This window comes from Anticarsia gemmatalis, chromosome 27 (assembly GCF_050436995.1).
Source record: "Anticarsia gemmatalis isolate Benzon Research Colony breed Stoneville strain chromosome 27, ilAntGemm2 primary, whole genome shotgun sequence".
In the NCBI taxonomy this organism is placed as follows: Eukaryota; Metazoa; Arthropoda; class Insecta; order Lepidoptera; family Erebidae; genus Anticarsia; species Anticarsia gemmatalis.
The window spans coordinates 1,340,799-1,367,818 of NC_134771.1; the positions used below are offsets into that span (position 1 = coordinate 1,340,799).

At 36.0% G+C, this 27,020-nt stretch overlaps 3 protein-coding genes across 8 annotated transcripts in view; 1 reads left to right on the forward strand and 2 right to left on the reverse strand.

The window, feature by feature from the left end:
• Positions 1 to 5,532, forward strand: part of LOC142984511 (uncharacterized) — a 48,209-nt gene extending 42,677 nt beyond the window's left edge. The window contains exons 3-7 of one of the 2 annotated variants that reach the window (XM_076132197.1): positions 470 to 601; positions 1,242 to 1,314; positions 1,889 to 1,962; positions 2,382 to 2,907; positions 3,386 to 5,532. In XM_076132197.1, coding sequence (XP_075988312.1) covers positions 470 to 601; positions 1,242 to 1,314; positions 1,889 to 1,962; positions 2,382 to 2,903 — 801 coding nt within the window. In that variant the 3' untranslated portion in view covers positions 2,904 to 2,907; positions 3,386 to 5,532. The remainder of the gene's footprint in view (positions 1 to 469; positions 602 to 1,241; positions 1,315 to 1,888; positions 1,963 to 2,381; positions 2,908 to 3,385) is intronic. The other variant, XM_076132198.1, reaches the window with a different exon arrangement.
• A 63-nt stretch (positions 5,533 to 5,595) lies between these two features.
• On the reverse strand, positions 5,596 to 9,052 carry LOC142984636 (uncharacterized). Its single transcript, XM_076132386.1, has 2 exons — positions 7,728 to 9,052; positions 5,596 to 7,310 (listed from the first exon to the last, which is right to left on the reverse strand). The coding sequence occupies exons 1-2, from the start codon at positions 8,969 to 8,971 to the stop codon at positions 6,869 to 6,871; spliced, it is 1,686 nt and encodes a 561-aa protein (XP_075988501.1). The 5' UTR covers positions 8,972 to 9,052; the 3' UTR covers positions 5,596 to 6,868.
• A 379-nt stretch (positions 9,053 to 9,431) lies between these two features.
• On the reverse strand, positions 9,432 to 26,564 carry MetRS (methionyl-tRNA synthetase 1). 5 transcript variants are annotated; one of them, XM_076132182.1, is made up of 24 exons: positions 26,354 to 26,564; positions 24,980 to 25,091; positions 24,301 to 24,454; positions 23,646 to 23,789; positions 22,187 to 22,284; positions 21,538 to 21,654; positions 20,766 to 20,882; positions 20,226 to 20,301; positions 19,144 to 19,271; positions 18,603 to 18,707; positions 17,974 to 18,151; positions 17,303 to 17,467; positions 16,609 to 16,710; positions 15,950 to 16,067; positions 14,952 to 15,120; positions 14,229 to 14,377; positions 13,493 to 13,625; positions 12,815 to 12,958; positions 12,324 to 12,471; positions 11,381 to 11,455; positions 10,949 to 10,978; positions 10,385 to 10,507; positions 9,655 to 9,741; positions 9,432 to 9,569 (listed from the first exon to the last, which is right to left on the reverse strand). In XM_076132182.1, exons 1-24 carry the CDS (start codon positions 26,454 to 26,456, stop codon positions 9,453 to 9,455), a joined length of 2,892 nt encoding a protein of 963 aa, XP_075988297.1. In that variant the 5' UTR covers positions 26,457 to 26,564; the 3' UTR covers positions 9,432 to 9,452. The 5 variants fall into 5 exon arrangements, with proteins under 5 accessions (XP_075988297.1, XP_075988296.1, XP_075988295.1 ...); XM_076132181.1 differs by having other exon boundaries at positions 9,655 to 9,738; positions 24,980 to 25,106; XM_076132180.1 differs by having other exon boundaries at positions 24,980 to 25,106.
• Positions 26,565 to 27,020: the final 456 nt, after the last annotated feature.

Below are 27,020 nucleotides of genomic sequence, written 5' to 3' on the forward strand. Positions count from 1 at the left end.
AAAGAACTTAAATTATTAACACTTTTGCCCGTCGACTAATTTAATTTTATCAGCGCGTTTAAGCTAAGTTTGCTTTCAAATATTCATGTCTATAGGGTTATTACACTATTAAAGATTATTTAGATGATAAAAAAGCTTCAACACCTTTGTGCAACTTTGAGCACTTGTGTGCAGTGTTGAAAAAAAAAAGAAATACAAAACATAAATACTATTCAAATAATAAAGATAATTAGAAATCTAAAGAAAACTACTCTGTTGACAAAAATATCATTTTTCATCAAATTGTAATACATTATTTTGAAATAGACTTGGTAGAAACAGCACAGTTCCAAGCTTTTTTACCATCTAAATAATCTCTTGGAATCAAATGAACGAGTTGTCCAATAATATTTATTTATATTATAATATTCACTACCACTCAAGTCTTGTTTTTAACTTATTTTCTAACTGTATATTTATATGTTTTCAGTTGGTGTGGTCAACAATATGCGAGGAGGTGAATAAAAGGTGTGGCGGCGACCGGCCGCGCACTCCCGCGCAGGTCAAAATGTGGTACGAAAACTATAAGAAGAAGTGCAAGATGCGCGCACATGACACACAGGTAAATATAACGATATATATTTTACATATTTTTTTATTTTTGTACAAACAAACAATCGCCCATAGCCAGTTGCGCTCACCGGTCGGTAAACGATCTGTGGGTGAAGCAACCGTTGGCGCGGTCATTCCATAGATGGGTGACCGCATAGTGGTATTTGAACTGGGCGTCTCCGTGCTTCGGAGGGCACGTAAAAAAAGTCGGTCCCGGTTGTTGTCGATTAAGATAACAGTCGTTAAGCCATGTCAAAGGCCTTCGGGCGGCTTGAACAACTTTGACACTAGGTTGACCACTAACCATACGATAAGAAGAAGAAGAAGAACAATACAATTAGTGTAACAACAACTTCGACGATGGCGAGAAGCGCACTTTTACAAAATAAAATCCGGCCTCCGTGGCGTGGTTAAGATGGTTGCTCCGCCGCTACCATGGGTCGTAGGTTCGATTTCCGCACTTTAGATTTCATGTGAAAGAAACTTTACCTGGTAACTTTCATGGAGAAGACGTCACATGGCAGAATTTTCCTCATTGAAGACGTCTCATGGTAGAATTTTCCAGACGGAAGACGTCTCATGGTAGAATATTCTAATCTAATAATATATAGGTTAAATTAATTGATTATTTATTTGTATGTTTGTTACAGCAGGCGCCGCCAGAGCCCCCCGGCCTGTTGGACGGCATGCTCTGGCAAAACATACACCCACTAGACGTCAAAGGTAACCAGTCTCTCTCCTCTCATTTACTTATCTTTAAAAAATATATTGATTGCTGATCCGGCATACATATTACAAAAAAAATTGTGACTCAGACCTGCTCAATATGCTCACAAAATCTCATGAGAATCGGTCAAGCCGTTTGGAAGGAATACGGTAACTAACATTGTGACTTTGAAATTAGATATATCTATGATAATCTATCAAAAAGCCTTAGTCTTCCAACATAATAAATGTTAACTGCACGTTTGGCGCAGTGGTCAAAGTGGTCACCTCGCCGTAATAGCCGTAGCACCGTGTGAAGTGAGTTCGAATCCGATTCGGGACAAATCTTTGTGTGATGAGCACGAGTATCTGTTCTAAGCCTGGTTGTTAATTTATTTATAAAAGTATGTATTTAGAAGTATATAAATATGTTTATCAGTTATCTGGTTAATGGTTACAGTACAAGCTCTGCTTAGTTTAGAATCAGATGACCGTGTATTGTACAAATAAAGGTATAATTTACTTGTTTTCGGCCCACACGCCCGTATCGTATTTATATGATTATGTAATAATATTGTTATGTTTGTTACAGAGGAGGACGGAGACCCAACCACGAGCGCGGACGGCGGCCATAGCGTCAAGGATGATGACTGCGTGCCTGTCAACGTATGTATAAACTATATAATTATTCGTATTTATTTCGTGTTTCGCAAGGCATGTTAAATTGTGGGTCCCGGCTGTCACCTTCAAAGATCTTTGACAGTTGTAACAGTAGTTAGAAGCTTGAAAGTCTGACAACCAGACTTACCGAAGGGTATCGTAAATATGTTTTAGACAGTCGGTCCATGTAAAATACTGGTATTCAGCTGCATCTGGTGAGACTGGAAATCGACTCCAACATAGTTTAGAAGAAAGGCTAGGCTGATATTTTACTAAAAAACTGATTACAGCCAAAAATAGAGGCAATTTTACAAATTACGAATAAGTCTATAGACACCTTACAATGACATGACTTTCAAATGCAAAACTAACCGAAATTGAAACAAAGGTATTTAAATCAATAATATTCTATCGTTTAATTCCAGATGTCGAACGGTCGATTATCAAGTACGAACGAAAGCGAAGACACGATGCCGAATGTATTAGAGCCCCAAGTTCAAATAATACCCCAGTCGTCCCCCACCCCGCCCCCCCACAAGCACCCCATCACCCCCCTACCCATACCCCAGATACCCATACTAACAAACCCATTACAAGCCATTGAACAAGCTAGAATACAACAGAATTTCTTGCAGAAATTAAACGAGTTATCAAATACGCCTTTAAATTTGAGTAGTTTAGATGATTTGAAGAGAAAAAATGGCCATGAAAGGTCACAGGAGAAGATGGATGATCAGATTAAACATGATTGTGGAACAGCTACTGAAGAAGAGAGGTTATATTTTACTGCCAAGCGCCAACACGCTATATGGGAACATGAAGCGAAGATGAAGATTCTCAATATGGAGTTAAGGCAGAAAGAAGAAATATTTTCGTTGCAGAAACAACTGTTTTTAATTGAATTGAGATTGAAAATGGACTTTTTGGAGAAGGCTAGCGCTAAATGATGAGGTTTGTATAAACTTTTAATATATTCTGAAACTATAATAAACGTTTTGGCCAGATATATAGGGTGTTATTCCAAGGCCATAGGCACCATAATCATGTAAAGAAACTTTTTCTTTTATTTCAGTCAAAAATATTTATATACATAGGGACATAATATATTATGTGGCTTGTACCCGAAGATATAGGCAGAGGTGTATGAAATACACAAAATTTTCGCTATTAACAATGTTAGTCCCATGTAATAGGGGGCGAGCGAGCCAAGCCAAAAAATTCTAATATACCCACTTTAGTATTTATATTACTTTGCTCAGCTCGGGAATCAAACCCAGAAGGACCACCAGAGGCAGAAAAAAATGTCTGTTCAAATGAATCTCCGAAACTACTCAACATACTTTGATGAAATTTTCCTCCAGATAATTGATGTTAGTCTTCTCTTTAACTTGTCCTTTATGCATATCAAATAATTTATTTATGTTTCCAGTTCGCGCGGCAAACAGAGAAGTCATTAAACCCGTGTTTGTTTTCAAACAAAACGGCAAAGGAAACCATTCATACAGCCGAGTGTATCTAGTTGTTAAAGTGCCATCTATTGAGTAGTTACCGAATTAAAACCTCCGGCCAATGGCCGCGAGGGAATAAAAATATTATTATATGCAATAATACTTAAGAATGGCGGCTAAAAGTATAATTAAATATTTAGCTGCCCTTCCAACTTATGTTATATTTTTTTAATTCTTCGCTGTGACGTCATGGCCTTTTTGTCACATTTTTCGAAGCCATGGTTGGGATTAGAGTCCTGGTTAAAGCAATTTTTGGTTTATACAGACTATTCCATCGCCATGGCCTCACTAAGGCCGCTAATAAAAAAATGTGATCATAAAATTTATTTTTGTATTCGTTATTGCAATATAGCTTATTTTTTATGTTTTTTTTCTTTAGGCTGTAAGAAACGTGCTTAAGTTAAAACGCTGCAGTTTTTTTATAGTATTATCTATGGCAGCTAATGTCTATGGTTGTCAAATTTTGAAAATTCCCGCCAAATGTTTTTGAAAGTGCAATAAAATGGCTACTATAGTTACTTAAAAAGTGGGTATGGGGGCTTAAAATTAGTATTTTTATGTCCTTGGTGGCCAAATTTTTCTTTTTCAAAAATTTGACACTGTCGACTGTTGAAAACTGCCAAATTTGATCGCATATTTCTTTAATAATAGTACTTATAACCCGTAAATAATTTCCAATGGGGGGTAAGAATTGTATGGAATTCTTATTTATATAGAAAAATGGTACTTTTCCATAATATAACAAAAATCCGATCGATTTTTTTATGGACGCCATTTATACATTACAGTTGTCTATGGGTAGGATACAGTTTTTTGTAATTCTCGTCTATAGTGTCTGATTTTTAAATATAACATCAAACCTCTTGTTTTAAGTAGTTTACAGTAATATAAATAAGAATTCCATACATTCTGAATTTTGGGGACAAAATGCCTGATCGTGTCTGTATTAAGATGGCCGTTTTTCTTATAAACATTATCATAATCGGTGCAGCTTTTCGCTCTCTTAGTTTTTTCGACATAAATAGAAAAATATTGGCGCAAAATTTTAATAAAAATACAACCGCTCAATAATTTTATTAAAAAAATAATGTTTATAAGAGAAATGAAGGTTAAAACCTAGTCTTTAAAAAACTTAGTAATTGTATGAAATAGTTATTATAAAGAGACATTTTTAGTTCAAAATTATTTTTTTGAGATTTTTTTCGAAAAATCGTATTTTTTGTTTTTTTTTTCCTTTTCGGCTGCCTGTACCGCATCAATTTCGGTCAAGCAAAACGCATGTGATAATTTGGAGTGATAAAAAAGCGCGTTAGACTTTATATCTATTGATATAGACAACCTAAGCGCTGGATGTACCGATTTTGATGCGGCTCTGCTATTTCATACAATTATTATATCGAGTCAGTGACGTGCCAATAATCGAAAACCATTGTTAATAAATAGTTATTACATATATAAGATATTGTTATATTAGATATCTAGATACGTAACGCGTTTAGACAAAATAATAATTGGACAGTATGATATTATTAATAATAATTTAGACAGGAAATAAAGAATCAGTACAAAGACTCCCGACCGGAAGTCGTTACCTCAGTGCAGTGTATTGTAAATAAATAAATAGTTTAGTAAGTAAAAATTTTAGAAATTTTTTATATGAGGGCGACTTACACCTTCGCAATTTTTGCATAATTTTTTTGTTAAAAATTCCAATTTAATTTTGGCCAGATTATAATTTTTTGTTTCTGGCAGTATTAAAATATGTAAATACGATTATTTTTTATTATTAATTCGATATTTTTAGCCTAATGGGCATAAAATTGGTGTAAGCACCTCGAAACATGGCAATACTTTTAAAAATATTTTTTAAATGGCAATGAAACATTGTGATGTATGTTACGATCTCAATACAAATAAAAAGAAATATTTTTTTTACCTCCGACAAAATTCTGCGTGAAAATTTTAGAAAAACTTGCAATGGTATGTAATACTTTTTTTTTATTCAAATCGACTACGTTAATCTGATAAAATTGGATATTATTAAAAATAAAGAATTTATTTTCTGTTCCGATGTTTTTTATTACAATCCTTTTATTTGTTTATTTAACTCGCAAGCATAAACTGCATACTTATATTTCCACCAAAATGAAATTATAAATTATGCAGTTTGCGGTGGTTTATGTTTAGTAAATACACAGTAAGTAAATTACAAACTTTATATTTAATTTGAGTATTCATATAATACTTACACAGCGTAATACTTACAAAATTATATTTACAATCAAATGCATTATTAATATTACAACTTATTTTACTAATAAAACCTATGGCTGGTTTAACAACGCAATTTTTAGACCATATACATTGAATTTAAATTCACATACACTCTGAAATGGACATATTCAATTTAACATACAAACATACAACGCCTTTTTCCCATAAGCAGAGACCAAAGAACGCCACTTGGTAAGATTCTTACGAACTCTTGGCCTCATTAATTATTCATAACGTCGAAATGAATAATTAATGAGGCTATTATTACAATTTTGGTCTCCGAGTACGTCTATGAAAAAAGGCGTGGTTTTATATACGAAAATCATTTTTTTTTATACAATTATTCCATCTATTTACTAATAGTATTATAATTATATATGAGTCATTATTTATCATAAAATTTTAACTAAATATAATTAAAAATCACATAATTATCTAAAATAATAGCACACACACGAAATAAATTAGCACATAAAATTGACTATGATTAGCTAAAATAATAACATTTAATATAAAAAATTATTGGTCCCAATTAAAAAATATTTATATTAATTTTTACTAAAAGTATGAAGATATTTTATTCATTGGTTTAATACACTAAAAACGACCGATTCTACGACTGCTGTAAAGGTACTGGTTTCAGGAGCAGTTTTGACAGTACTTTCATAAAATTGCTATAACTTTTTCATTTGGATAGATTCTTGAGACTGGTCTTAAGATTTAATGATATTAATAGTTAATCACTTATAATTAGCACACAAATGCGTCCACAATTAAGCTAATTTAAGCTGTTCAATCTTAAGCCTTTAAATCCAGAAAACGAGTATGCTTAATATCTGAATTGGCTAACTTTATCTGACTATTTTTGTTGCACTCAGAAAGCCAATCATAATTTTATTATGTTAAGATTATTATGACACATATTCAAAGAAACTGTACCTACATATTTGGCCCGAATTCATACGAGCGCAAAAAAGCGCCTGCATTCGTTACAGCATCATTTAAATACATACTTATTTCCAAACAGAAAAGTGCGATGAAAAACGTGACAGTGCATATTTCCGACGCTTACTGAACGAAGCGTAGTAGCATATTTTAGCCGCCCAAATTAAATAAATTATTTTCTACACTCATTGTTCCGTACAATGCATACTAGTCAAAATCGCATTTACACCAACAATCGGATCCTTAATATGCATTTTCACATGAGTCTTCAAGCCACTAGCTTTTCTGAAAGCCTGTCCACACTGAGTACAAATGTAAGGCCTTTCTCCCGTATGACATCTTATATGGGATATTAAATCATTCCGTTGTACAAATGCTTTTTCACAATAAGAGCATTGGAATGGCCGTTCCCCAGTATGTGTTCTGCGATGGTTTTTCAAAGTCCCTGAAGCTGCGAATCTCATGGGACAAAGGTCACAGTGATAAGGACGTTCTCCGGTGTGGATTCTACGATGTTTGACCAAAGCGCTGGATGTGGTGAAGCCGTTGCCGCACTCGTCGCAAACAAAGGGGTGAGCGCCGCTGTGCTTGCGATTGTGTGCGTCGAGCTCGCCTTTGGATACGAATCTGGAAGATGGAAAATGAAATAGTGAGTTTCAGTGTCATAACTTTAGATAAATGAAGTTTGTCGTATGTTAAAGATAAAATAATGATGTCCTCTTAGCCGAGATCCGGCCACGGCGGCCAGTTTCATTAAAACCAGCCAACTGTGCAAGACTGTTTATCCAAGAGTGTACACAATACACAGGTACACTCTCTATCTCTCTAACCGACACGACCAGTAAGAGGTCAGGCGTAGGACCGATTGCTTTACGACGTCCTCGAGGCACCGAGGGGTGCGAACTCTACTTTCTATTTGCGGGCAATCTGTCAGAAATTCGAAAAACACGCCCCAGGACTCGAACCCGAGAATACGCCGCGTACACTACAGACAGCGACAATGAAACAGCCAATATAATTTAATAAGTTAAATTAATTTCTCACCTCTTCTCACAAGTTTCACATTTAAAAGGTTTCAATCCTTGATGTCTCCTCATATGCTGAGCCAAGTTCGTCTTCTGACTGAATCCCTTCCCGCACTGAGAGCAAAGGAACGGTTTCTCACCAGTATGAGTCCGCATATGTTCCTTCAACGTACACAACATCAAGAACGATTTACTACAAACTGTACAACGATGTTTCTTCTCATTATCGTGACTTTTCTTATGCGTTTCTAAAAGATCTTTGTTTAAAAAGCTCTGAGCACATATATCACAAGCGAATCCATTTGTCTTAGTATGTGCAGTTAGCATGTGATTTTCTAAATAAGCTTTGTACCTAAATTCACGTTTACAAACTTCGCAAACATGTTTTATATTGTCTGTTTTCTCATGACGTTCTATATGAGCAGCTAGAGAAGTCTTATTCTTAAATTTGCGTAAACAAAATGAACATTGAAGTTGATTTTTAACACCGTTTTTATCTCTGCCGAGTCGCTCAATCTTACATGCATTACATTTCTTCACTTTTAAATGTGATTTGTACTTCTCTTTACTTGGAAACTGAGTCCCACAGTAGCATTGATATCTAATACCAAATTTTTTACTCAAAGGTGTAGGTTTTTTGGTCACTGGTTCATCATATTCTATTGGAACGGTTAAAAACTGATCTCCATCATCAAAATGGTCTAAAAAGTCGTTTTGTTCTTCTACATTATTGACAGTCTCTTCTTTGACGGGCTGTTCGTAATTATCAGGTAACTTGGAGTCAGGGAATTTAGCAAAAATATCGTCATTCGTCGAACATATGGGGAAGTCTTGTAAAACAATATTTTTCTTGTCAAAATTGTCTTTGAAGCCATTATTTGTAGTAACAGGGGCCACTAGTGTACCGTACTCCAGTAATTTATGCTGTAAATCTGTTTTTTCATCTTTTATAGCGCAATTTTGGTCATTGTTTGTGGACTCGCCACACGTAGAAGCGTTTTGGTAAACATTATTTAAAATCGTCTCGGACTCTTGGCAACGGCGTTTGAAGGCATCAGCCTTACACATAATAGACTCACAAGCTATACAAACTTGTTTTGGTAAATTATCTTCGACTTTAACATTGATATTAGCAGTATAAGTGAGAATTTCTAACAAACTTCTTTCGTCACCATCTTTCTTTGAAAACAGTGATTTTAACTCGGCAGATTGTATTAAACACACGCGGCATATTCTATCGAACAGTTGTATGTTTATTTCCATATTATTTGTTGTGAGAAATGTATATAATTTTGATTAAATACGTGACGGACAAAGGACAACAATTATTTCGAAATGACGCGAGTTAAATGTCAAAATTAACTAGTGATGTACTGATTTAAACTTACTAAAATAGTGTCGTACCAATAGCTACAATACACATATCGATATAAGTACAAAGTGATTATAGACTATTACAAAACCTAGTAGCTTATAAATAGTACTTATTTTAGAGAGTTCTGGGTTGGTTTGGGACTTGAATGTCTCTTACCTTTACATATTATTTACACAAGATTGTATATGAATGAACAAAAGTTCCTATAATTCGTCACTTCACTTGTACAGTCGATATAACTTTATATTATACCCAATATTATAGGATTAGTAACTCTTAACATATTATTATACACACAATCATTTTTCTCTTGCTTCATTATAAAATACATAGATAATAAAACACAAGTTGGTATAATAAATATATATTTTATTTGTTGACTTGCAGGGCGGCGAGTCGTTTCTTCAGATCGAGGAGCGCGGTCACTTCGGGTTGCCATGCTGCCTTGTCCTTTGTCGCCGCTTTCAATTTACGGACTTTGTCGCCCTGGGAATAAAAAATAATGATTAGGATTTATTATCAAATCGAAATTAGTGATTAGTCGATTTTAGTGAATTCTGTTTTTATTTACCTGTGCAGTTATCGCCTTCTGCAGGCTCTCAACAGTGTCTTCGCCCGAGGCAGGCGGCGCGGGGAGGCAATCCTTAGGTTCTGCCTTCTGCCGACAAAGATAAATAGTAATTAAATAAATAATTTAAAAAAATCCAAAAAACACACTTTACATTTTATTTAGTATTTGTTGATAAATCGGCAACGGAAATACATAATTTGTGAAAATTTCAGCTTCCTAGCTATTACGGTTTATGGAATACAGCCTGATGACAGACAGACAGTTTGTATGTTTGTAAAAGTCCCCGCGACACAAGAGCAGTTCTTAGTGCAGGAGTTGTTTTTCTAAAGGAAAGTAGTTTGCGCTGTGCGTTGATAGATCACTATGACAGTCAGTCACCTTTGTGTTATATATCAGGTCGGGGAAAGTCTTTTCGCATTATAGTATGTATGAACTTGTAATAAAATCTTTTCTCTACACAAAAAAGCTCGATATTTGGGTACCTCACGAGCTCACTGAAAGAAACTTAATGAACCGTGTACTCATTTGTGATTCTTGAAGGCAACGAGATTTTGAACTGAATTTCTCTTAAACGACGGGACCGATTTTGATGAAATTTTTTGTGTTTGTTCAAGGGGATCTGAGAATGGTTTAGATTCACAATTTTGTCCGCTGGACAAAGTATTTTTATTTAATTTTAATGGCAAAACAACGTTTGCCGGGTCAGCTAGTATATTTATATATTATGTACCTGTTTTTTGGCCGCAGCTTGTACAGCGGCGAGTTGTTTCTTGAGCTCCAATAGCTTGTTCACTTCAGGCTGCCAGACCGTCTTGTCTTTAGTAGACCCCTTTATCTGACGCACCTTGTTGCCCTAGTAGAATAGACATACTATTAGTTTTAGTTTAGTGGCAGTGTGGGATGTTAACTAAATAACTGTGTTATAAATCTATACTAATATTATAAAGCTGAAGAGTTTGTTTGTTTGTTTGAACGCGCTAATCTCAGGAACTACGGGTCCGATTTGAAAAATTCTTTCAGTGTTAGATAGCCCATTTGTCGAGGAAGGCTATAGGCTACACATCATCACGCTGCAACTATTAAGAGCGGAGTAGTAACGACAAATGTTACAAAAACGGGGAAAATTTTCTCTTATGTGACGCAAACAAAGTTGCGCGGGTCAGCTAGTGGTTTAATAAATAATGATATTTGTTGACCGTCTGTATAAAAACATTGGTTAAGGTCGCCACGGATGAAATTTAAGTTACTAAAATAGGGACGTTATCAAAGTTACAAAAATCTATAATTTTCTTACCGAGTTAGATGGTTCCTTTTTGCCTGAAAGCTGTTGCATTCCACAATCAAAATAAAACAAGATTGTTTAAGCAGTCCGTTTTATTATAAATGACATACAAATATCATTATCTTATTCACCAGTCGGTAAACGATCTGTAGGTTAAGCAAACCTTGGCGCGGTCATTCCATAGATGGGTTACATAGTGGTTGAACTGGACGTCTCCGTGCTTCGGAGGACACGTAAAAAGTCGGTCTCGGTTGTTGTCTACTAAGATAACAGTCGTTAAGCCACGTCAAAGGTCTTCGGGCGGCTTGAACAACTTTGACACTAGGTTGACCACTAACCATACAATTAGAAGCAGACTAATAATTTACCGACCAGTAAGAGAAACTGCTATAGTCTTATAGTTATAATTTACAAGCTAATTTCAATAATAAATTCTCATATTACCTGTTCAGCTATCGCCGCTTCGAGTTCAGCTATTGAACTGCAACCGGCCGCTAGGCTGGTCGCCATACCGTTTTGCTGAAAAACAAATAAAATTATTATATACAACCTTGCATGCCTGAGAGTTGTTTAGAACAGTTCTTGAAAGTATGCAAAGTCCTTAGGTAAGCGTAGTGGACTCAAGGCCTAAACCCTCCCTCATTACGGGAGGAGACCATTGCCCAGCAGTGGGACAGTAATGGGTTATATTTATTGTTGTTTGTTTTAAACCGAACCATTTAAATTTAATGCATGACTTTGTGGTGTGGTACTTGAAAAGGTTTATGAGACTGTTATGGGATTTTTTGTTACGAATTTCATTTTAAGAAGTTGAGGTCGTAGACCTCCGTGCCTCGGAGAGCATGTGTAGCCTTTGATCCTGCGCCTGACCTCTCACTGGTCGTGTCAGTTATCCGTCCCACCGGGTTATGAGAGTAAAGGAATAGGGAGTGTACCTGTGTATTGTGCACACACTTGGACACTATAAACAAAGTCCTGCACAGTTGGCCAGTTTCAATGAAACCGACCGCCGTAGCCGGATCGGCAGGGACAAAATTATTATGCTTAGATCTTTAAAACTACACAACAGATTTTGATGCGATTTTTTTTAATAGCTAGAGTGATTCAAAAAAACAGTTTATGTGTAAAAGTTGTGAAGGTTTTTTTTAAAATAACCGTGTAAACCGGGGCGTGCCGCTAGTTATCTATGTATACTAGCTATGTAAAACGTTGTTTTGCCATAAAAATTAAATAAAAAAACATTGTCACAGCGGACAAAATTGTGAATCTAAACCATTCTCAGATCCCCTTGAACAGACACAAAAAATTTCATCAAAATCGGTCCAGTCGTTTAAGAGAAGTTCAGTGACATACACACTTACAGAAGAATTATATATATAAAGATTACCTGTTTCTCTCTCTCATTTCTGTCAGTCTGTGAGCCTGCGTACTTAGCACGTAGTGTGTCTAGTAGCTCCGCTTCTATCTTAGTGAACAGTGGCTCTGGCTTGCCGATGGTGTGACCTGATGGCAGATACTGCAGTAATGATGGGTTCCTGAAGAAAAGAGGAATTATTACACTTTAGATTTGTTATTAAAAAATAGTATTGAAAGTATATGTTTGGTGATGGGACATCTAAACTAATATTATAAAGCTGAGGAGTTTGTTTGTTTGTTTGAACGCGCTCATCTCAAGATCTGCTGGTCTGATTTGAAATATTCTTTCAGTGTTATATAGCCTATTTATCGAGGAAAGCTATAGGCTATATATCATCACGCTACGGCCAACAGGAGCAGAGTACCAGTAAAAAATGTTACAAAAGCGGGGAAAATGTTCACCCATTCTCTCTTATGTGACGCAAGCGAAGTTGCGAGAAGTTATTAATCAATAATACTTACTCAGGGTTAATCCTAAGTTTCTCAGCGTCGATATTGAGTTGTTCTCTGAGCTTGCGAGTGGTCTCCGGCATGTAGGGAGCGAGCAGAGTACATAGTAACGCTACCAGTTGACAACACAGACCTATTGCTGTGGCGCCGCGTTGTCTGAGGAGATAAATGTGTAATTGTATAGTTTTGTTGAGTAATTTTAAAAAAAATATTAACCTTCCTTGGAATTTGTTTTTGGTTAAGGTAACGAAAAAATTTTTTATATAAAGAGAAGACGAAAATGTCCGTAATTCTCTCCTAAACGACAAAAACTTTCGTTAATTACCACTCGTTTGAAAAATTTCATCCAGATTTTTTTTCAGATATGTAAGTGGTAATATTCAAGGAACATAATTAAAATAATTTTAAAAAGTGGTAATATCTTCAAAATCGATGTCAGTTTGAATCTAAAAATCATTAGGTACTTTTTAATAATAAAGAAGGTAATTCTTGCTAGAACATTAGGATGGCCTCCTAACAAATTCAGGGTAAATCTCCCACAAGTTCAATATAATTCTCCCACAAAATAGGGTAAATTTACTCAAAATCAGGGTAATTCTCCCTCAAAAACAGGGGTAATTGTCCCATAAAATAGGGTAAATTTCCCACAAAAACGGGGTAAGCTTCCCTCAAAATGTGGTAAGAACTCACTTGTCATCATCAGATCCCTTCAGCAGCACCCAGGGTTGCTGCGCTTGCATGTGTTGGTTGCCGAGACGTGATATACTCATCACGTGTCGTAGAGACTCGCGTAGACGTCCTTTTTCTATGTGATTCACGTACGCTGGGGAAAATAAGATGTTTATGTTTTAGTTATGTGGTTGGAATGCTCGTCTCATACGCAAGTGGTCGAAGGTTCGGAGCAAAATGGCACTCATCCAGCAGCACACATCCGTATTTCACTTTCTTAGAACACATCCGTAGTTCACTTTCGTAGAACACATCCGTAGCACACATCCGTAGAACACGTCCGTAGCACACGTCCGTAGCGCACATCCGTAATTCACTTTCGTAGAACATATCCGTAGCACACATCCGTAGCGCACATCCGTAGTTCACTTTCGTAGCACTCATCCGTAGAACACGTCCGTAGCGCACATCCGTAGTTCACTTTCGTAGCACACATCCGTAGAACACGTCCGTAGCACTCATCCGTAGAACACTTCTGTAGCACTCATCCGTAATTCACTTTCGTAGCACTCATCCGTAGTTCACTTTCGTAGCACACATCCGTAACACTAACGCGTAGCACACATCCGTAGAACACTTCCGTAGCACACATCCGTAGTTGACTTTCGTAGCACACATCCATAGAACACTTCCGTAGCACACATCCGTAGCACACCCTAACCTACTGTGTAAAACTAAATTAAAGATGTTTTCTTACCAATAACTTCTCTATTGACGAGTGCAATAAGTTCGTAATCGGCCTGCGTGAGCACCAAATCTGGGACCTTTCCCTTGAACGTGTTGGCGCAGAACGATAACGACCGGTGACAGAAGTTGCCCAAGTTGTTTAGTAGTTCTGAGTTATTTCTGAAATAAAAATGTATGTTTTTTTAGGTTAGATTTTTCACAAATTATGAGCAGCGACCCACTGTCCTTAGATCCATGCCAGATCGTGCCAATAGCAGGTAATTAATTGCTATAGACTATCCCTTTAATTCATAAAAATATATGAAGTTATGAAAAGCTTATAAAGTGTTTTGTTTCTTTCACTCCTTGGCGAAATGAAAAAGAGAAAACATATTATAGTAGCTTGTTTACTAAAATAGGTTTATAGTGTGTTTATGAATAAGGGGGTATTTCTTTTATTTGAAAAATCCCTAATAGTTGTGCAGGCAACTTTGGGAGCAACTGTTAGATAGACATAAGATATCTTTACAGATTTTTAAGGTTCAAAATTCGGCTCGATCATTAGTAATTTTAAAATAATACCGATTCAGAATCATAGTTTATTAAAGTTCACAAAGAGAGTTCCAGGATTGTCTTGGGGGCTGTCCTCATAACAGCTGTCTAGTTCGGTCCAGTTGAAGCTGGAGTCGGAGATCTCAGGACTTGAGTTGGGGGTGACTTAAAGTAAAGTTGGTCCCGAGGTGTGGATGGTTACCTAGTGCCGAGCTCCGTCCAGCTGAAGCTGGAGTCGGAGGTCTCGGGGCGGATGCTGGCGAGGTAGAAGCGCCACACGTCGGAGGGGATGCCGGTCTGCTGCGCGTCTGTGCCGAACACGCCCACGCCGCGGGACTTGGAGAACTTGCCGTCTTCGTAGTTCAGGTATTCTGAAAACAAAATGGCTTATTTAGAACACTTTTCCCAACTCATTTAAATCGTAGACGTAGGTAAAATTCGAAGTACGTGTATTTATACGTATACTACTGTTAATGACTGTCGAAGATCTTTTGAAATTTACAGCCGGGACCCACAATTTAACGTGCCTTCCGAAACACGGAGGAACTCGTTATGTGTAAGTGGTCACCCATCCACAGAACAACCTCGGCAAGCGTAGCTTCACCTCAGAGATCTATCCGCACGATTGTTAGCTAAGCCACGAGCTACGAAATTAATATTTTTATCGAGGACCAAATTTTAAATAATGGATCATAGAAAATTCTTGTATAATAAATATGATGAACTAGAGGCCACTCGCAACTTCATCCGCGTGGAAACCCATCCCCTGTAAATCCCGATCCCTCGGGAACTCCAGGATAAAAAGTAGCCTATGTGTTATTCTGGGTCTTCAGCTACCTACATACCAATTTTCATCGTAATGGATTCAGTAGTATTTGCGTGAAAGAGTAACAAACATACATACATTATCATAAACTTTCGCATTTATAATATAAGTAGGATATCTTACATACGTCGCATACACAAAAGTTCTATCTATAAATATAAAAATGAAAACCGTTCCCCGGTTCCCGGTCACGGCATCACGCGTGAATGGCTGGACCGATTTTACTAATTATTTTTGTGTTGTATTTGTTATTATTAGGAGAAGGTTCTTACGGAAAAAAATATTAAGAAAATCTCTCAGAAATATTGAAAAGTAGACATTTAATTTTGCATATTTTAGGCGTTACGAAGTTCGCCGGGTCAGCTAGTAGTTACCAGTGGCAAACAGATGGCTGACGAGCACATGTCCCTCGTTGACGCCGAGCAGCGTGGCCGGGAACATGATCACGTGGAACGGCACGTTGTCTTTAGCCATGAACTGGTATAACTTCACCTGAAACACAAGGAAGAATTAATAATGTAGTTTGTATTGAGATTTACTGTGTTACTAATAAACATCGTGTAAAATCTGATTATACATCGTTTTCTTTGAACTCAACGGCCTGCAACCGAACTGAACAAGTGAGTTGCCTTAATCATCGATCAACGAACACACTAATAGTGGCTTAATCTGTTAATTTTTTTAAATTTAAATTATAAATAAATAAATTTAACTCATTAATGTCCCACTGTTGGCCAAGGGTCTCCTCCCGTAATGAGAGAGGAATAAAAGTATTGAGTCCACCACGCTGGCCAACTGAGGGTTGGGAAATCTGCATACCTTCAAGAACTGTTCTAAAGAACAGTCAAGCATGCAAGGTTTCCTCACGATGTTTTCCTTCACCGTGAGATCAAGTGATCATTATTTCTAACACACATAACTTCCAAAAGTCATTGGGGTCTTGCCTCGGGTTCGAACCGTCGACCACTTGCGCCGTGTGTCCATATAAAATATTTTTTCCATTTATTTAATAATCAAGTTGTTGGATACTCACATCATATTCTTTGTCGGGTTTCCACCACTTTTCATACTCTTTCGTCGCGTTCTGCGTTATACTTAGATAACCGATCGGCGCGTCGAACCACACGTAAAATACCTGTAACAAAATAATTAATTATTTACTCATTACTGTCCTACTGTTGAGCAAGGATCTCCCCTAGACTATATAGAAAGAATTTTAGGAACGAAAAAGTCAGGAAATATTTTGGTCGGGATTCCAAAGACCTCTGTCTGCTTGTTTCACTTTCTAGGCTAAACCGCTGGACCGATATTCATGAAATTTAGTATAGAGTAAGTTTTAGATTTTATACATATAATACTTGGTCTGTCAATCTATTTAGGTTTCACAACAAAACTGACCGGATTTATATAATTTATAAACATACCAATATTTATTTTAAAACATTCCATCAAAAAATATACCGCAGTTTCCAAATAATATATAACAGTAACATATTATTGCATACAAACTACTTCAAATTTTACAGTATACTAAAATTGTTCTAGTGTCTCGAGACTTTCACGAACATAAAATTGTTTGTATGTTTGTAAAAGTCCCCGCAAAGACAAGGTACAACCGGATCCGAAACCACTATCTGAGGATCGCACAAATAATTGTCCAGTGAGGGAATCGAACCCAAGTGGCGACTTCCATAACAGTGCTACGGAGGCCGTTTAATTCCACATACCTTATTCTGATACCCCTCTATAGGCACGGGCACCCCCCACTTGAGGTCCCTGGTGACGGCGCGAGCTCGGAGCGGCTCCTTCAGCCAGGCGCGGGACACGGCCCGAGCTGGGGGAGACCAGCTCTTCTCATTGGCGTTGATCCAACTGCGGATTGATGGTTCTAACTGAAAGCAAATAAATTTTGGAATAAATAAATAATTATAAATTAAAAAGCTCGGGGGAGCTCGTGGCTTAAATATTAAATTGGATTTTTATCAGCAATCAGCATGGGAATTCCGTAGATTTGACTTGGTACGGTTAATGAAAGCCGCGCGGATCGATCTCTGAGGTTAAACCATGCTTGCCGAGGTTGTTATGTGGATGGGTGACCATTTAACACATGTCGAGGTCCTCCGTATTTCGGAAGGCACGTTAAATTGTGGATCCCGGCTGTCATTTTCGAAGATCTTTGACAGTCGTTAACAGTAGTCAGAAGCTTGCAAGTCTTATAACCAGTCAAAGCGAGGGTTTACAATAAGCGTCGATGCAGAATGCGATCCGATGGCTTTTACTCGGACGAAAGAGGACAATAATATAACCAGAAGTGGATATAATGTATTGAGTTGGGAAACTACCCTTTTGCTTATCATAGTTTTGCCGAGTTGGTTTCATAGGCAGAATGTTATATTACCTGTCCCAGCTCAATGAACAGTTGTTCGCTAGGCTTGACAGTGGGTGTGTGTTGACACTGCTTACACTTGGGTTGTATCAGCTCTATCGCGTTGATAAGTTTCCCGCACTTGTCGCACTGGTCCCCGCGGGCATTCTCGTACCCGCAGCCCGTGTGCGGGCATGTGCCTTCTACGAACCTGAGAGATAGAAAAAAAGAAATATTTGTACAACCCATTCACTAATAATGTCTTTGAAGGCCTCGTTCGACAATGGTCAGTTTTATTGAGACCAAAAACCTGTGGAGAACTTTCTGTTCCGTAACTGAGAGTGATGGAATAGAAACTTCTATAGAATATAATAATAAGTTTAGTAGGGATGAAAGAACATTGATTAGTCAGACGCAGGACTAGAAATGACCGACCTGGGATTCGAACCCGATACCTCTCCATACACTACCCATGCGCAACAGAGGTAGTAAAACTTTAATATTTTTTTATTATATTTCAAGTTATTTATAAAAATATTTACATCTAGAAACGCAAAACTATAATTTTATATATAAAAGTAAAATACATTTATAAAACGTGAACACAGTAACTTAGGTATATTAAGTAATATTAACACTTAGGTAAAGTAACTAATAGTTACCTATCAGCTAGAAATCTGTCACATTTCTGACATAACAGCTGGTCCACTGACTGTGAACTCACGAAGCCATTCTCGCGCAGTTTTAAAAACATCTTCTGAGATATCCTGTAGGCAAAAAAATATATATTTTAAAACGCATACTTATAATCCGGCATTCAATCTCCCAAATTCTGTGGAATATTTTCCATAAAGTGAGGAAAAAATCCTGGTCATTTTTGTGTCTCAGAAATTAAATGTGATTTTACCAAAAATTTTTTTTCTTAAGTCGCGGTTACTTTCCTCTATAAGTATTAAGGGTAATAATTCCCAAACTTGTCAGTTTTCCTAAATTATGAGAAATATTCCTATGATTGTATTGTTATCAACAATAAGTCATAAAAATATTTTTCCCGACAATATGGGTAAATCACCTTAGAATATGGGTAATTTTCCCCCGATAGTGGGTAATATATCCCAAAATGTGGGTAATATTTCTGAAATTTGTGGAAAATTATCCCATAAATAACATAGCCTGTGTAATAAATCGTTTATATTGACTCACTGTGTCTGCTGCGGCGTGCTGGTACGTCCGAAGTAGTCGAAGCCGATGTTGAACCAGCGATACGTGCTGTTGTGTAACTCGAAGTACTTGTCGCAGATCTCGCGGGGGGTCACGCCTTCTTCTAACGCCTGCACAAACATAACAAATAAAAAAATAAACATATTTACACCTAAATCAAAGGGTTGTTAAAATCAAAATCAAATCATTTATTCATATAGGTCAAATGCTGACACTTATGATAGTCAATGATACAGAAAGTGAATTTACCTAGTAAATTGGCGGTAGGGCTAGCTGGCAAGAAACTCCTGGACACTCTTTTTAATCGCCAATTAGTTTTAACAATCGTTCTATTAGGTATAAATCTTTGATGATGTTAGGAGCTGCTACCAACACTACCGAACACACATAAGTCATAATATAAATAAATTAAATCAAACTAAAATATGAATTAAAACTAAAATTTATATATCAATACGTGAGGCAGAAACTTTGGACTCATTTTTACAAAAAACGTGCGGACGCAGAAGTATGAAATTTGGCACACTTACAGTTTATGTGTAGGAGGAGTGCAGAATGCTAATATTTTTCAATAATAATGCTTATAAAGTACATTAAATCAATAAATAAAACATTACACATACTACCATTCGTTTCACATTTGTCTATATACATAGAGCACTGACATAGAAATAGAGTACCGTTTTATAAGTTTAGTGAGGTCCTACTGAATGTCATACATTTTTATATTAAACTAGCGGACCCGACAGACGATGTCCTGTCTACACGTCTTTAATTTGATTTAATTTAATTTTTAATTTGATCGTAGCGCTAACTGTCTGGACAGCCTAAAAATATTTGACTCTGCGATGGTAGCGCCGTCTGTCGGATCCAATGTAAAACATTCCAAAATCAACAACTACTAATAAATTAAAAGATAATTAAAAAACATTGTCCAGCCACCAAAATTGTGAATCTAAACCATTCTCAGATCCCCTTGAACACTCGTTTTAGAGAAGTTCAGTGACATACACTCTTACAGAGGAATTATATATATAAAGATAACGTAATGTATGATGTCTCACCTTAGTTTCAGTAGCCGTTCCATATTCGTCCGTGCCGCAAATGTAGAGTGTGTTGTAGTCACATAGACGACAGTACCTGAAAATTACATATTTAGTGTAAAATGTTGCATCTGTATACAATATCTAAACAATGCTTACCAAAAAGATATTTTTAGATATCAATAAATCTTTAATCAATTCAAATTTAACAGTGCTTTACTGAAATATATTGTTAGCTATTCATATTTCTTTAATAAATTAACATTGGCGATTTTTCTGAGCGTGTACCTTTGATTTAGTATATTTCTTTAGCATAACTTACCATACTGGGAATTGAATTCAGCACTTTTGCAATAAATAGTGCCTTTCACGATATTCATAGTTATAAAGACGCGATTTTACCATGAACTAACTACATTGAAAAAAAAGATTTTCAATTACTTTCCTATTATTTTTATGTATCTTAATAGTCGAAATCGTGACTTACTATATTATTTCTTTAGTAAACATAGTGTAAGTACTTTAATTAGTTAGTATATTTAATTATTTACTTATAATTACCTAGCGAATATATCAGCGGAGAGCACACATCCGATGATGTTGCCTAAATGCGGCACGTTGTTCACGTACGGCAACGCGGACGTAATGAGAATGTTCTTACGACCTTTCACTGGTAAACTGTAAATAATAACACATACAAAATATATAAGCAAATTAAAAAAAAAGTTTATCGCCATCTCTTTTCAATTGCAACCTTAAAAAAAATTACTATATCAAATACATTGTATAAAGTTTACAAAAATAAAAATTATAATTTGAACTAGGTAATACCTATGTTAAAATAAGCTCAAAATATGACAACGATTATACAATTTTTTTTGTTTTTCAACTTTTTGAATACTACTAATAGGTATCAATTAATAAGCAAAGAACTGTTTTTGCTTAATAATTGCTGATTATTAAGCAAAGACAGTTCGACATGATTACTGAATCATAATAGACAAAATCCTGGACCAACTTTTTAAACGTCCTACAAGTTCCAAATACCATAATAATATACATCTATGTAATGTCCGCGTTACTTAACACACTGATCGTTTAGATATCAATAACTAAATCACTTTGCTACAGTTTACAGTATAAAGACTGTAAAATTTAACAGAAAAAAAAATACTTAAAAAGTTTAACCCTTGGTTTCTGAGGTACATTTAGCGGTAGTTTATCTATTCAATAGCGTTTTTTTTTGTATGAATTTTAACGCTATTGAATGGATAAACTGCCGCTTAATGTACCTCAGAAACCGGGGGTACGTGGTTAAAAATATATAACTTACACTAATTTCTCTTGTTTCAGCGGTGGCTGCAGTTTTTTCAGTCCGTTGAGCCAGTTCTCCTTAGCTAGTTCTATTTCTTCAGGAGTGGGACCTGCCTCCTCTTCCTCATCTGGTGTGCTGTGCACAAAAATATTTACAGGGTCTTAATCAAAGGGAAATTTTATTATAATAGTTGGTAGTTTCCATGCTCCTAAAAAAAATATGTTTTTTGTTTTAGTCAAGAAAGTTTGTTAGGTAATTAAAAAGAGTGGCCAGGAGTTTCTTGCCAGCTCTTCTCATTGGCCCTACCTTCCGAACTGGCGGTAAATTCACTCTCTGCATAATTGACTATCATAAGTGTCAGCATTTGACCTAAATGAATAAATTATTTGATTTTGATTTTTTGAAGTGATGTGTATATTATAAATAATGATCACTTGTTCTAACGGTGAAGGAAAACATTGTGATGCAACCTTGCATGCCTGAGAGTTGTTCAACACATCTTTTGAGTCATTACCCAGGCCCTCTCCCTCTTTCGGGAGGAGACCCTCGCCTAGCAACGGGACAGTAATTTTAAAAAGTACCAAGTAACTCTGCAATGACTTAAACAATAATGAAAACATAATATTGTCTAAGAAATAATAAAATTAATTATAATTAGTTAACTTACCCAACAGGTGATGAAAGACTGGCTACTAGTGGTATTCCAAGCGCTGATGTCGCTCCGAAAGGACCAGTCGCTGATCCACCCCATTGTTTCACTGCTTCCTGTAACAAAAAAATAAGATTTATTTAATGATATAATTCTAATGATATAATTCTAGTTAGATAACCAAAAAGTCAATATTTAAACATACATGCATTATTACACGAAAACACAGGCATAATATATAACATGCACGCAACCACACACTCACGCACCACACGCACGCACGCACATACATACACATATTTGAGTTATTATACATTACTATATTCTGCCCGTGAAAAGATTTCCCATGGTAAAAAGTATCCCATGTGTTAACCCATACTAATATTATAAATGCGAAAGTAACTCTGTCTGTCTGTCTGCTACTCAATCACGCCTAAACTACTGAACCAATTGCATGAAATTTGGTATGGAGATATTTTGATACCCGAGAAAGGACATAGGCTATATATCATCACGCTACGACCAAAAGGAGCCGAGTAACAGTAATTAATGTTACAAAAATGGGGGAAAATTTCACCCATTCTCTCTTGTTGGACGCAAGCGAAGTTGCGCGGGTCAGCTGGTCTTGGTTATAAACTATCTATGTATTAAAATTCATACAAATCCGTTCAGTTGTTTTTTTGTGAAAGGGTAACAAACATACTTACATCCATACAAACATGCATCCATCCTCACGAACTTGCGCATGCGCATTTACGATATAATTTAGCAACAGTTCTTTAAACAGCGTCACCAAATTAATTATTTAAACAAAAAAACAATAGGTTTGACCTCTACTTCGACCGCAAAAACTAAAAATATGTAAAAAAAATGTGGGTGTGTAATTGTAAGGTTATCTACAAGATAACATAGTCATAGTTTATCAGTAACATTGTAACAGGTTATCTAACTCTTATCAATGTTTGTTTACTTGTTGCACTGTGTTACCATGTCATACGATAACAATTTAGGGTTGCCTAGAGAAAAATATGTAAGTTAAATTGTTGTAATAAGGTCTCTCCGTTGCGTGGTGTGTGACAGAATTTTCATACAAACTTTCATCCCCTATTTTATCCCCTTGGGGGTAGAATTGATCAAAATCCTTTCTTAACGAATGCCTACGTTAAAATATCTACCTGCATGTCAAGTTTCAGCGCGATCCGTCCGGTGGTTTGGGCTGTGCGTTGATAGATCACTATGTCAGCCAGTCACCTTTGAGTTACATAGGTCGGGGAAAAAGTCTTTTCGCATTATAGTATGTATGAAATTGTAATAAAATCTTTTCTCTAGACAAAAAACCTCGATATTTGGGTACCTCACGAGCTCACTGAAAGAAAGCTAATGAACCGTGTACTTATTTGTGAATCTTAGTTCATACATACTATAATGCGAAAAGACTTTTTCCCCGACCTAATATATTTAGATATGTTATATTTACCTGAACAGCTTTAGCGTTAGCTAGTTCTTCAATCCACCTAGCTATATGTTTGCAGTCTCCCATGTAAGACTGTTTGAGATCATTGTTGTAGTATATCGGGTATAATGTGCTCCATGCTGATATGTCTACCGAGGACAGCTTCTCCTGGAAAATAATAATATAAATACAAAATTTCAAAAAAATGTCTTAATGGCCGCTTTTTTATTGTTTTTTTTAAGAATAACTTTATCTGAAATTATCTGTCCGTCCGTGGCTTTGCCTGCGTGGAATTTCACTCTCCTCGGGGTGGAATTTTCTGAGATCCTCTCTTAATGCTCTTTACACTTGCTAAGGAATCTTCATACCACATTCCAAGTTTCTTTGACGGAACATTGAAAGTACCCAAGAGGTTGTTTCAAAGCTTATCATCACTTTTTATGACATCAGTCTTGTTATCATAGGTATTGATTTTTAGGGGGGCAATTTATAACCCTATATTGAAACTCGTTGCCAAATTATACGCTACTACAGTAAAAGCCTGATATTCCTTTGCCAGAACAGGGCATCGAACCCGAAACCTCGTGATCAGCCAGAGAGAGCGCCAAGCAGAAAATAGCCTGCCTTTTGCAGACTAGTTCATCCCATAGTAAATACTTTTTAAACAAGTGTAACTTACCCCTAATATATACTGATGTTTCTCCAGCGCACTGTTCAATGTGTGCAGCAAGGCTTGCAGCGCTTGCTTCAAGTCAGAGGCGACATTCTTAGCTGACAGTACGGTGTTCACGGCCGGGTTGAGACGCGTCGCCTCCCATTCTAACATCTGTTGACTAGAGAAAAGAAATATTTTAGATTTAATATTTTTCTCCATTTTTAGCCTAAACAACTGAGCTTAAAACCTAGAAATTTGTTATGAAAATTCCTTAGGAGGTGTAGAGGAGCACTAAGAGAGTATTTTCAGAATTTCCCCATGCAGGGAGTGAAATTCCACACGGCAAAGCCACGGATGTAAAGCTGGTACTCATTACACCATCTATAGTTATATATATAAAAGTCTTACATGATGAATCACGTAGTTTTGTCAACCACTTTCACACATTATACACTAGCAAGACAAAAATTCTCAAGTCTTTATTATAACTAAATCATCTTTTAATTGTTATCAAATTATATCACAAAAATGTCTATAGAAAAACACGAAAATTGTGTGTAATCACTTGTTCTAAACATTGAAGGAAAACATTCTGAAGCAACTTGCATGGAATTTCTCTCAGGGAGAATGGTGAACTAAAGGATCTTCAACCATTCCTGAAGGAAAGTTGCCAAGCAATGGATTAAACAATTATTTTACGTACCACTGTCCATTCTCCGACATATCCAACACAGGGAACAGATACTGCACGGCAGCATTGCTGGCAAAGAAGCTGAGCTGATCGTCCACCTCCAGCAGTGGCAGACTGCGCGGTCCTGCGAATACATCATCTGAAATCACAAGCGACCTCTCAGTGCCTGTACCCTGTTAGTTGACGCATGCTATGGTTATGTTAGTAAGCATATATTATAATTAATGATCCATCCATTACACAAACTAGAGACTAACCCTCTTATTCATAAAAATATATGAAGTTATGAAAGGCTTATAAAGTGTTTTGTTTCTTTCACTCCTTGGCGAAATGAAAGATAGAAAACATATTATAGTAGCTTTTTAACTAAAATAGGTTTATAGTGTGTTTATAAATAAGAGGGTAAATATTCAAGAGTTTTACACGCTTGCACCTGACTACACAAAACTGCATGTAAAGTCAATAAATAGAAAAATAAATAAATAAAACAATTGTGTCAGCAGTGTTCCTGTTAAGCCAATGTAAATCTGTTCTCTATGTTTTAAGTTTACCAAATACAGACAGATGGACACAATGAGAAGACATTATTTTTTTGTATGTAGTAATAATGATGCTGTTATTTAGTGTAGGTATATATGTCTGTCTGTAACACTTTGAGGGGTAAATAAATGAGTTGATTTAGATGAAATTAAACATTGAGATTGTCATAGATCATTTGTTCTGTAACAGTAGTCATATTACTCTCATATTTTTTTAAGTATATATCAATCTAATAAGATTTTGTGTAAACAAAGTTTCACAACTCATAACAATAAACAAATAGATGTCAATTCCTTCATACAGCCTATTTATTCCATATTTTGCAACTAAAATGAATAATAAAAAAATTAAGCACCATAATTTATATACACATAAACATGCTCTTTTAATTCAAATTAAACATGCAGTTAAAAAAATAATACAAAAAGTGATCATATAAAAACGTAGGTTATATCATTTTTTTTGGAATCTACACTATAGCCACATAAAAAGGCTTAGTCATAGAAAAAAAACTTTATTTGTGTCATCATTAGCATGGAGAAACAAGGTAAATGGTGATTTTCTGTGGTTTTTTTATCGAGGAAAATACGTGGGAAACCCTTGGCATGTGAGAATGTAGGATACCTGACGCAACTTAATGCAATTATTGATTCATGCGGCATCGCTACTTTTTAAAGTAAGTACGAATTTTTTCATGACGATTTTTAGTAAATAAACATGTTAGTAAGCACTTATTAATACTAAAACATGCGAAATAACCCATGCGCTTCAGGTTTTCTGCCATGCGCGTAATTTATCAAGTAAAATAATGCATTTTCCATTCTTCTATGAGGAAAATTCACCTACCTTCGAAAGAAGCATTGATAAGTTCGACTTTCTTTCCCGCTAAGTTGGCCGCAATAAGCAGCTTTAGCGTCGAAGTGTTGTTTTTATTTGTGTAGATCTTCATTTTAATACAATTTTCAGTCTTAAATGTTAATTTATTGTTCGAAAACAATTTTCCATAACCTCTCACAGCTACCCAGCTGGCAGAAAATTGTGCAACTGTCCAGTAATATTAAATTCAACATATTCAGCATGCATGATGCTCTCGTAAAAATATGTGTGTTAGAATGAGATAAACTATGCCCAATGTGTTGTTATAACAACATTTGTAGAAAGGGAACGCGACAGATGAATGAAAAAAGTGACAGCTCATTTATGGTATAATGCGACCAAATTAAAGACGTTGGTTTATTACTTGGTTTTTGTATTATCAAGATGTTTTATTTCATCAGTCGTATAGTATTTCCTTTTGCTGAAGGTCAATAGTGTGCTCAAGTAAAAAACTTGAATTAATAAGCAGTTTATATAAAAAGTGTAGCTTTATTTCTTAGAGATTATAAATTCCATTAATTAAAGTAACGGACCCTTAGAATCCCCCTGAACCCTCAGAAGACAAAATGAATTTAACTTTGTTCCTGTATGTTTTTTTTAATATCAACCACAGTCCGAGTTACTTGTTTGATATTGT

What these genes read in the sequence shown, in the direction of transcription:
- LOC142984636 (XM_076132386.1), bottom strand. Translation starts at nt 8,971, where the DNA reads ATGGAAATAAACATACAACTGTTCGATAGAATATGCCGCGTGTGTTTA. An exon ending in TGTGAAACTTGTGAGAAGAG is followed by an intron (nt 7,311 to 7,727) that starts GTGAGAAATTAA and finishes TCCATCTTCCAG; the next exon opens with ATTCGTATCCAAAGGCGAGC.
- MetRS (XM_076132180.1), bottom strand. Translation starts at nt 26,456, where the DNA reads ATGAAGATCTACACAAATAAAAACAACACTTCGACGCTAAAGCTGCTT. An exon ending in CTGAAACAAGAGAAATTAGT is followed by an intron (nt 20,883 to 21,537) that starts GTAAGTTATATA and finishes TATTATTTACAG; the next exon opens with TTTACCAGTGAAAGGTCGTA. An exon ending in GAACGGCTACTGAAACTAAG is followed by an intron (nt 19,272 to 20,225) that starts GTGAGACATCAT and finishes ATGTTTGTGCAG; the next exon opens with GCGTTAGAAGAAGGCGTGAC.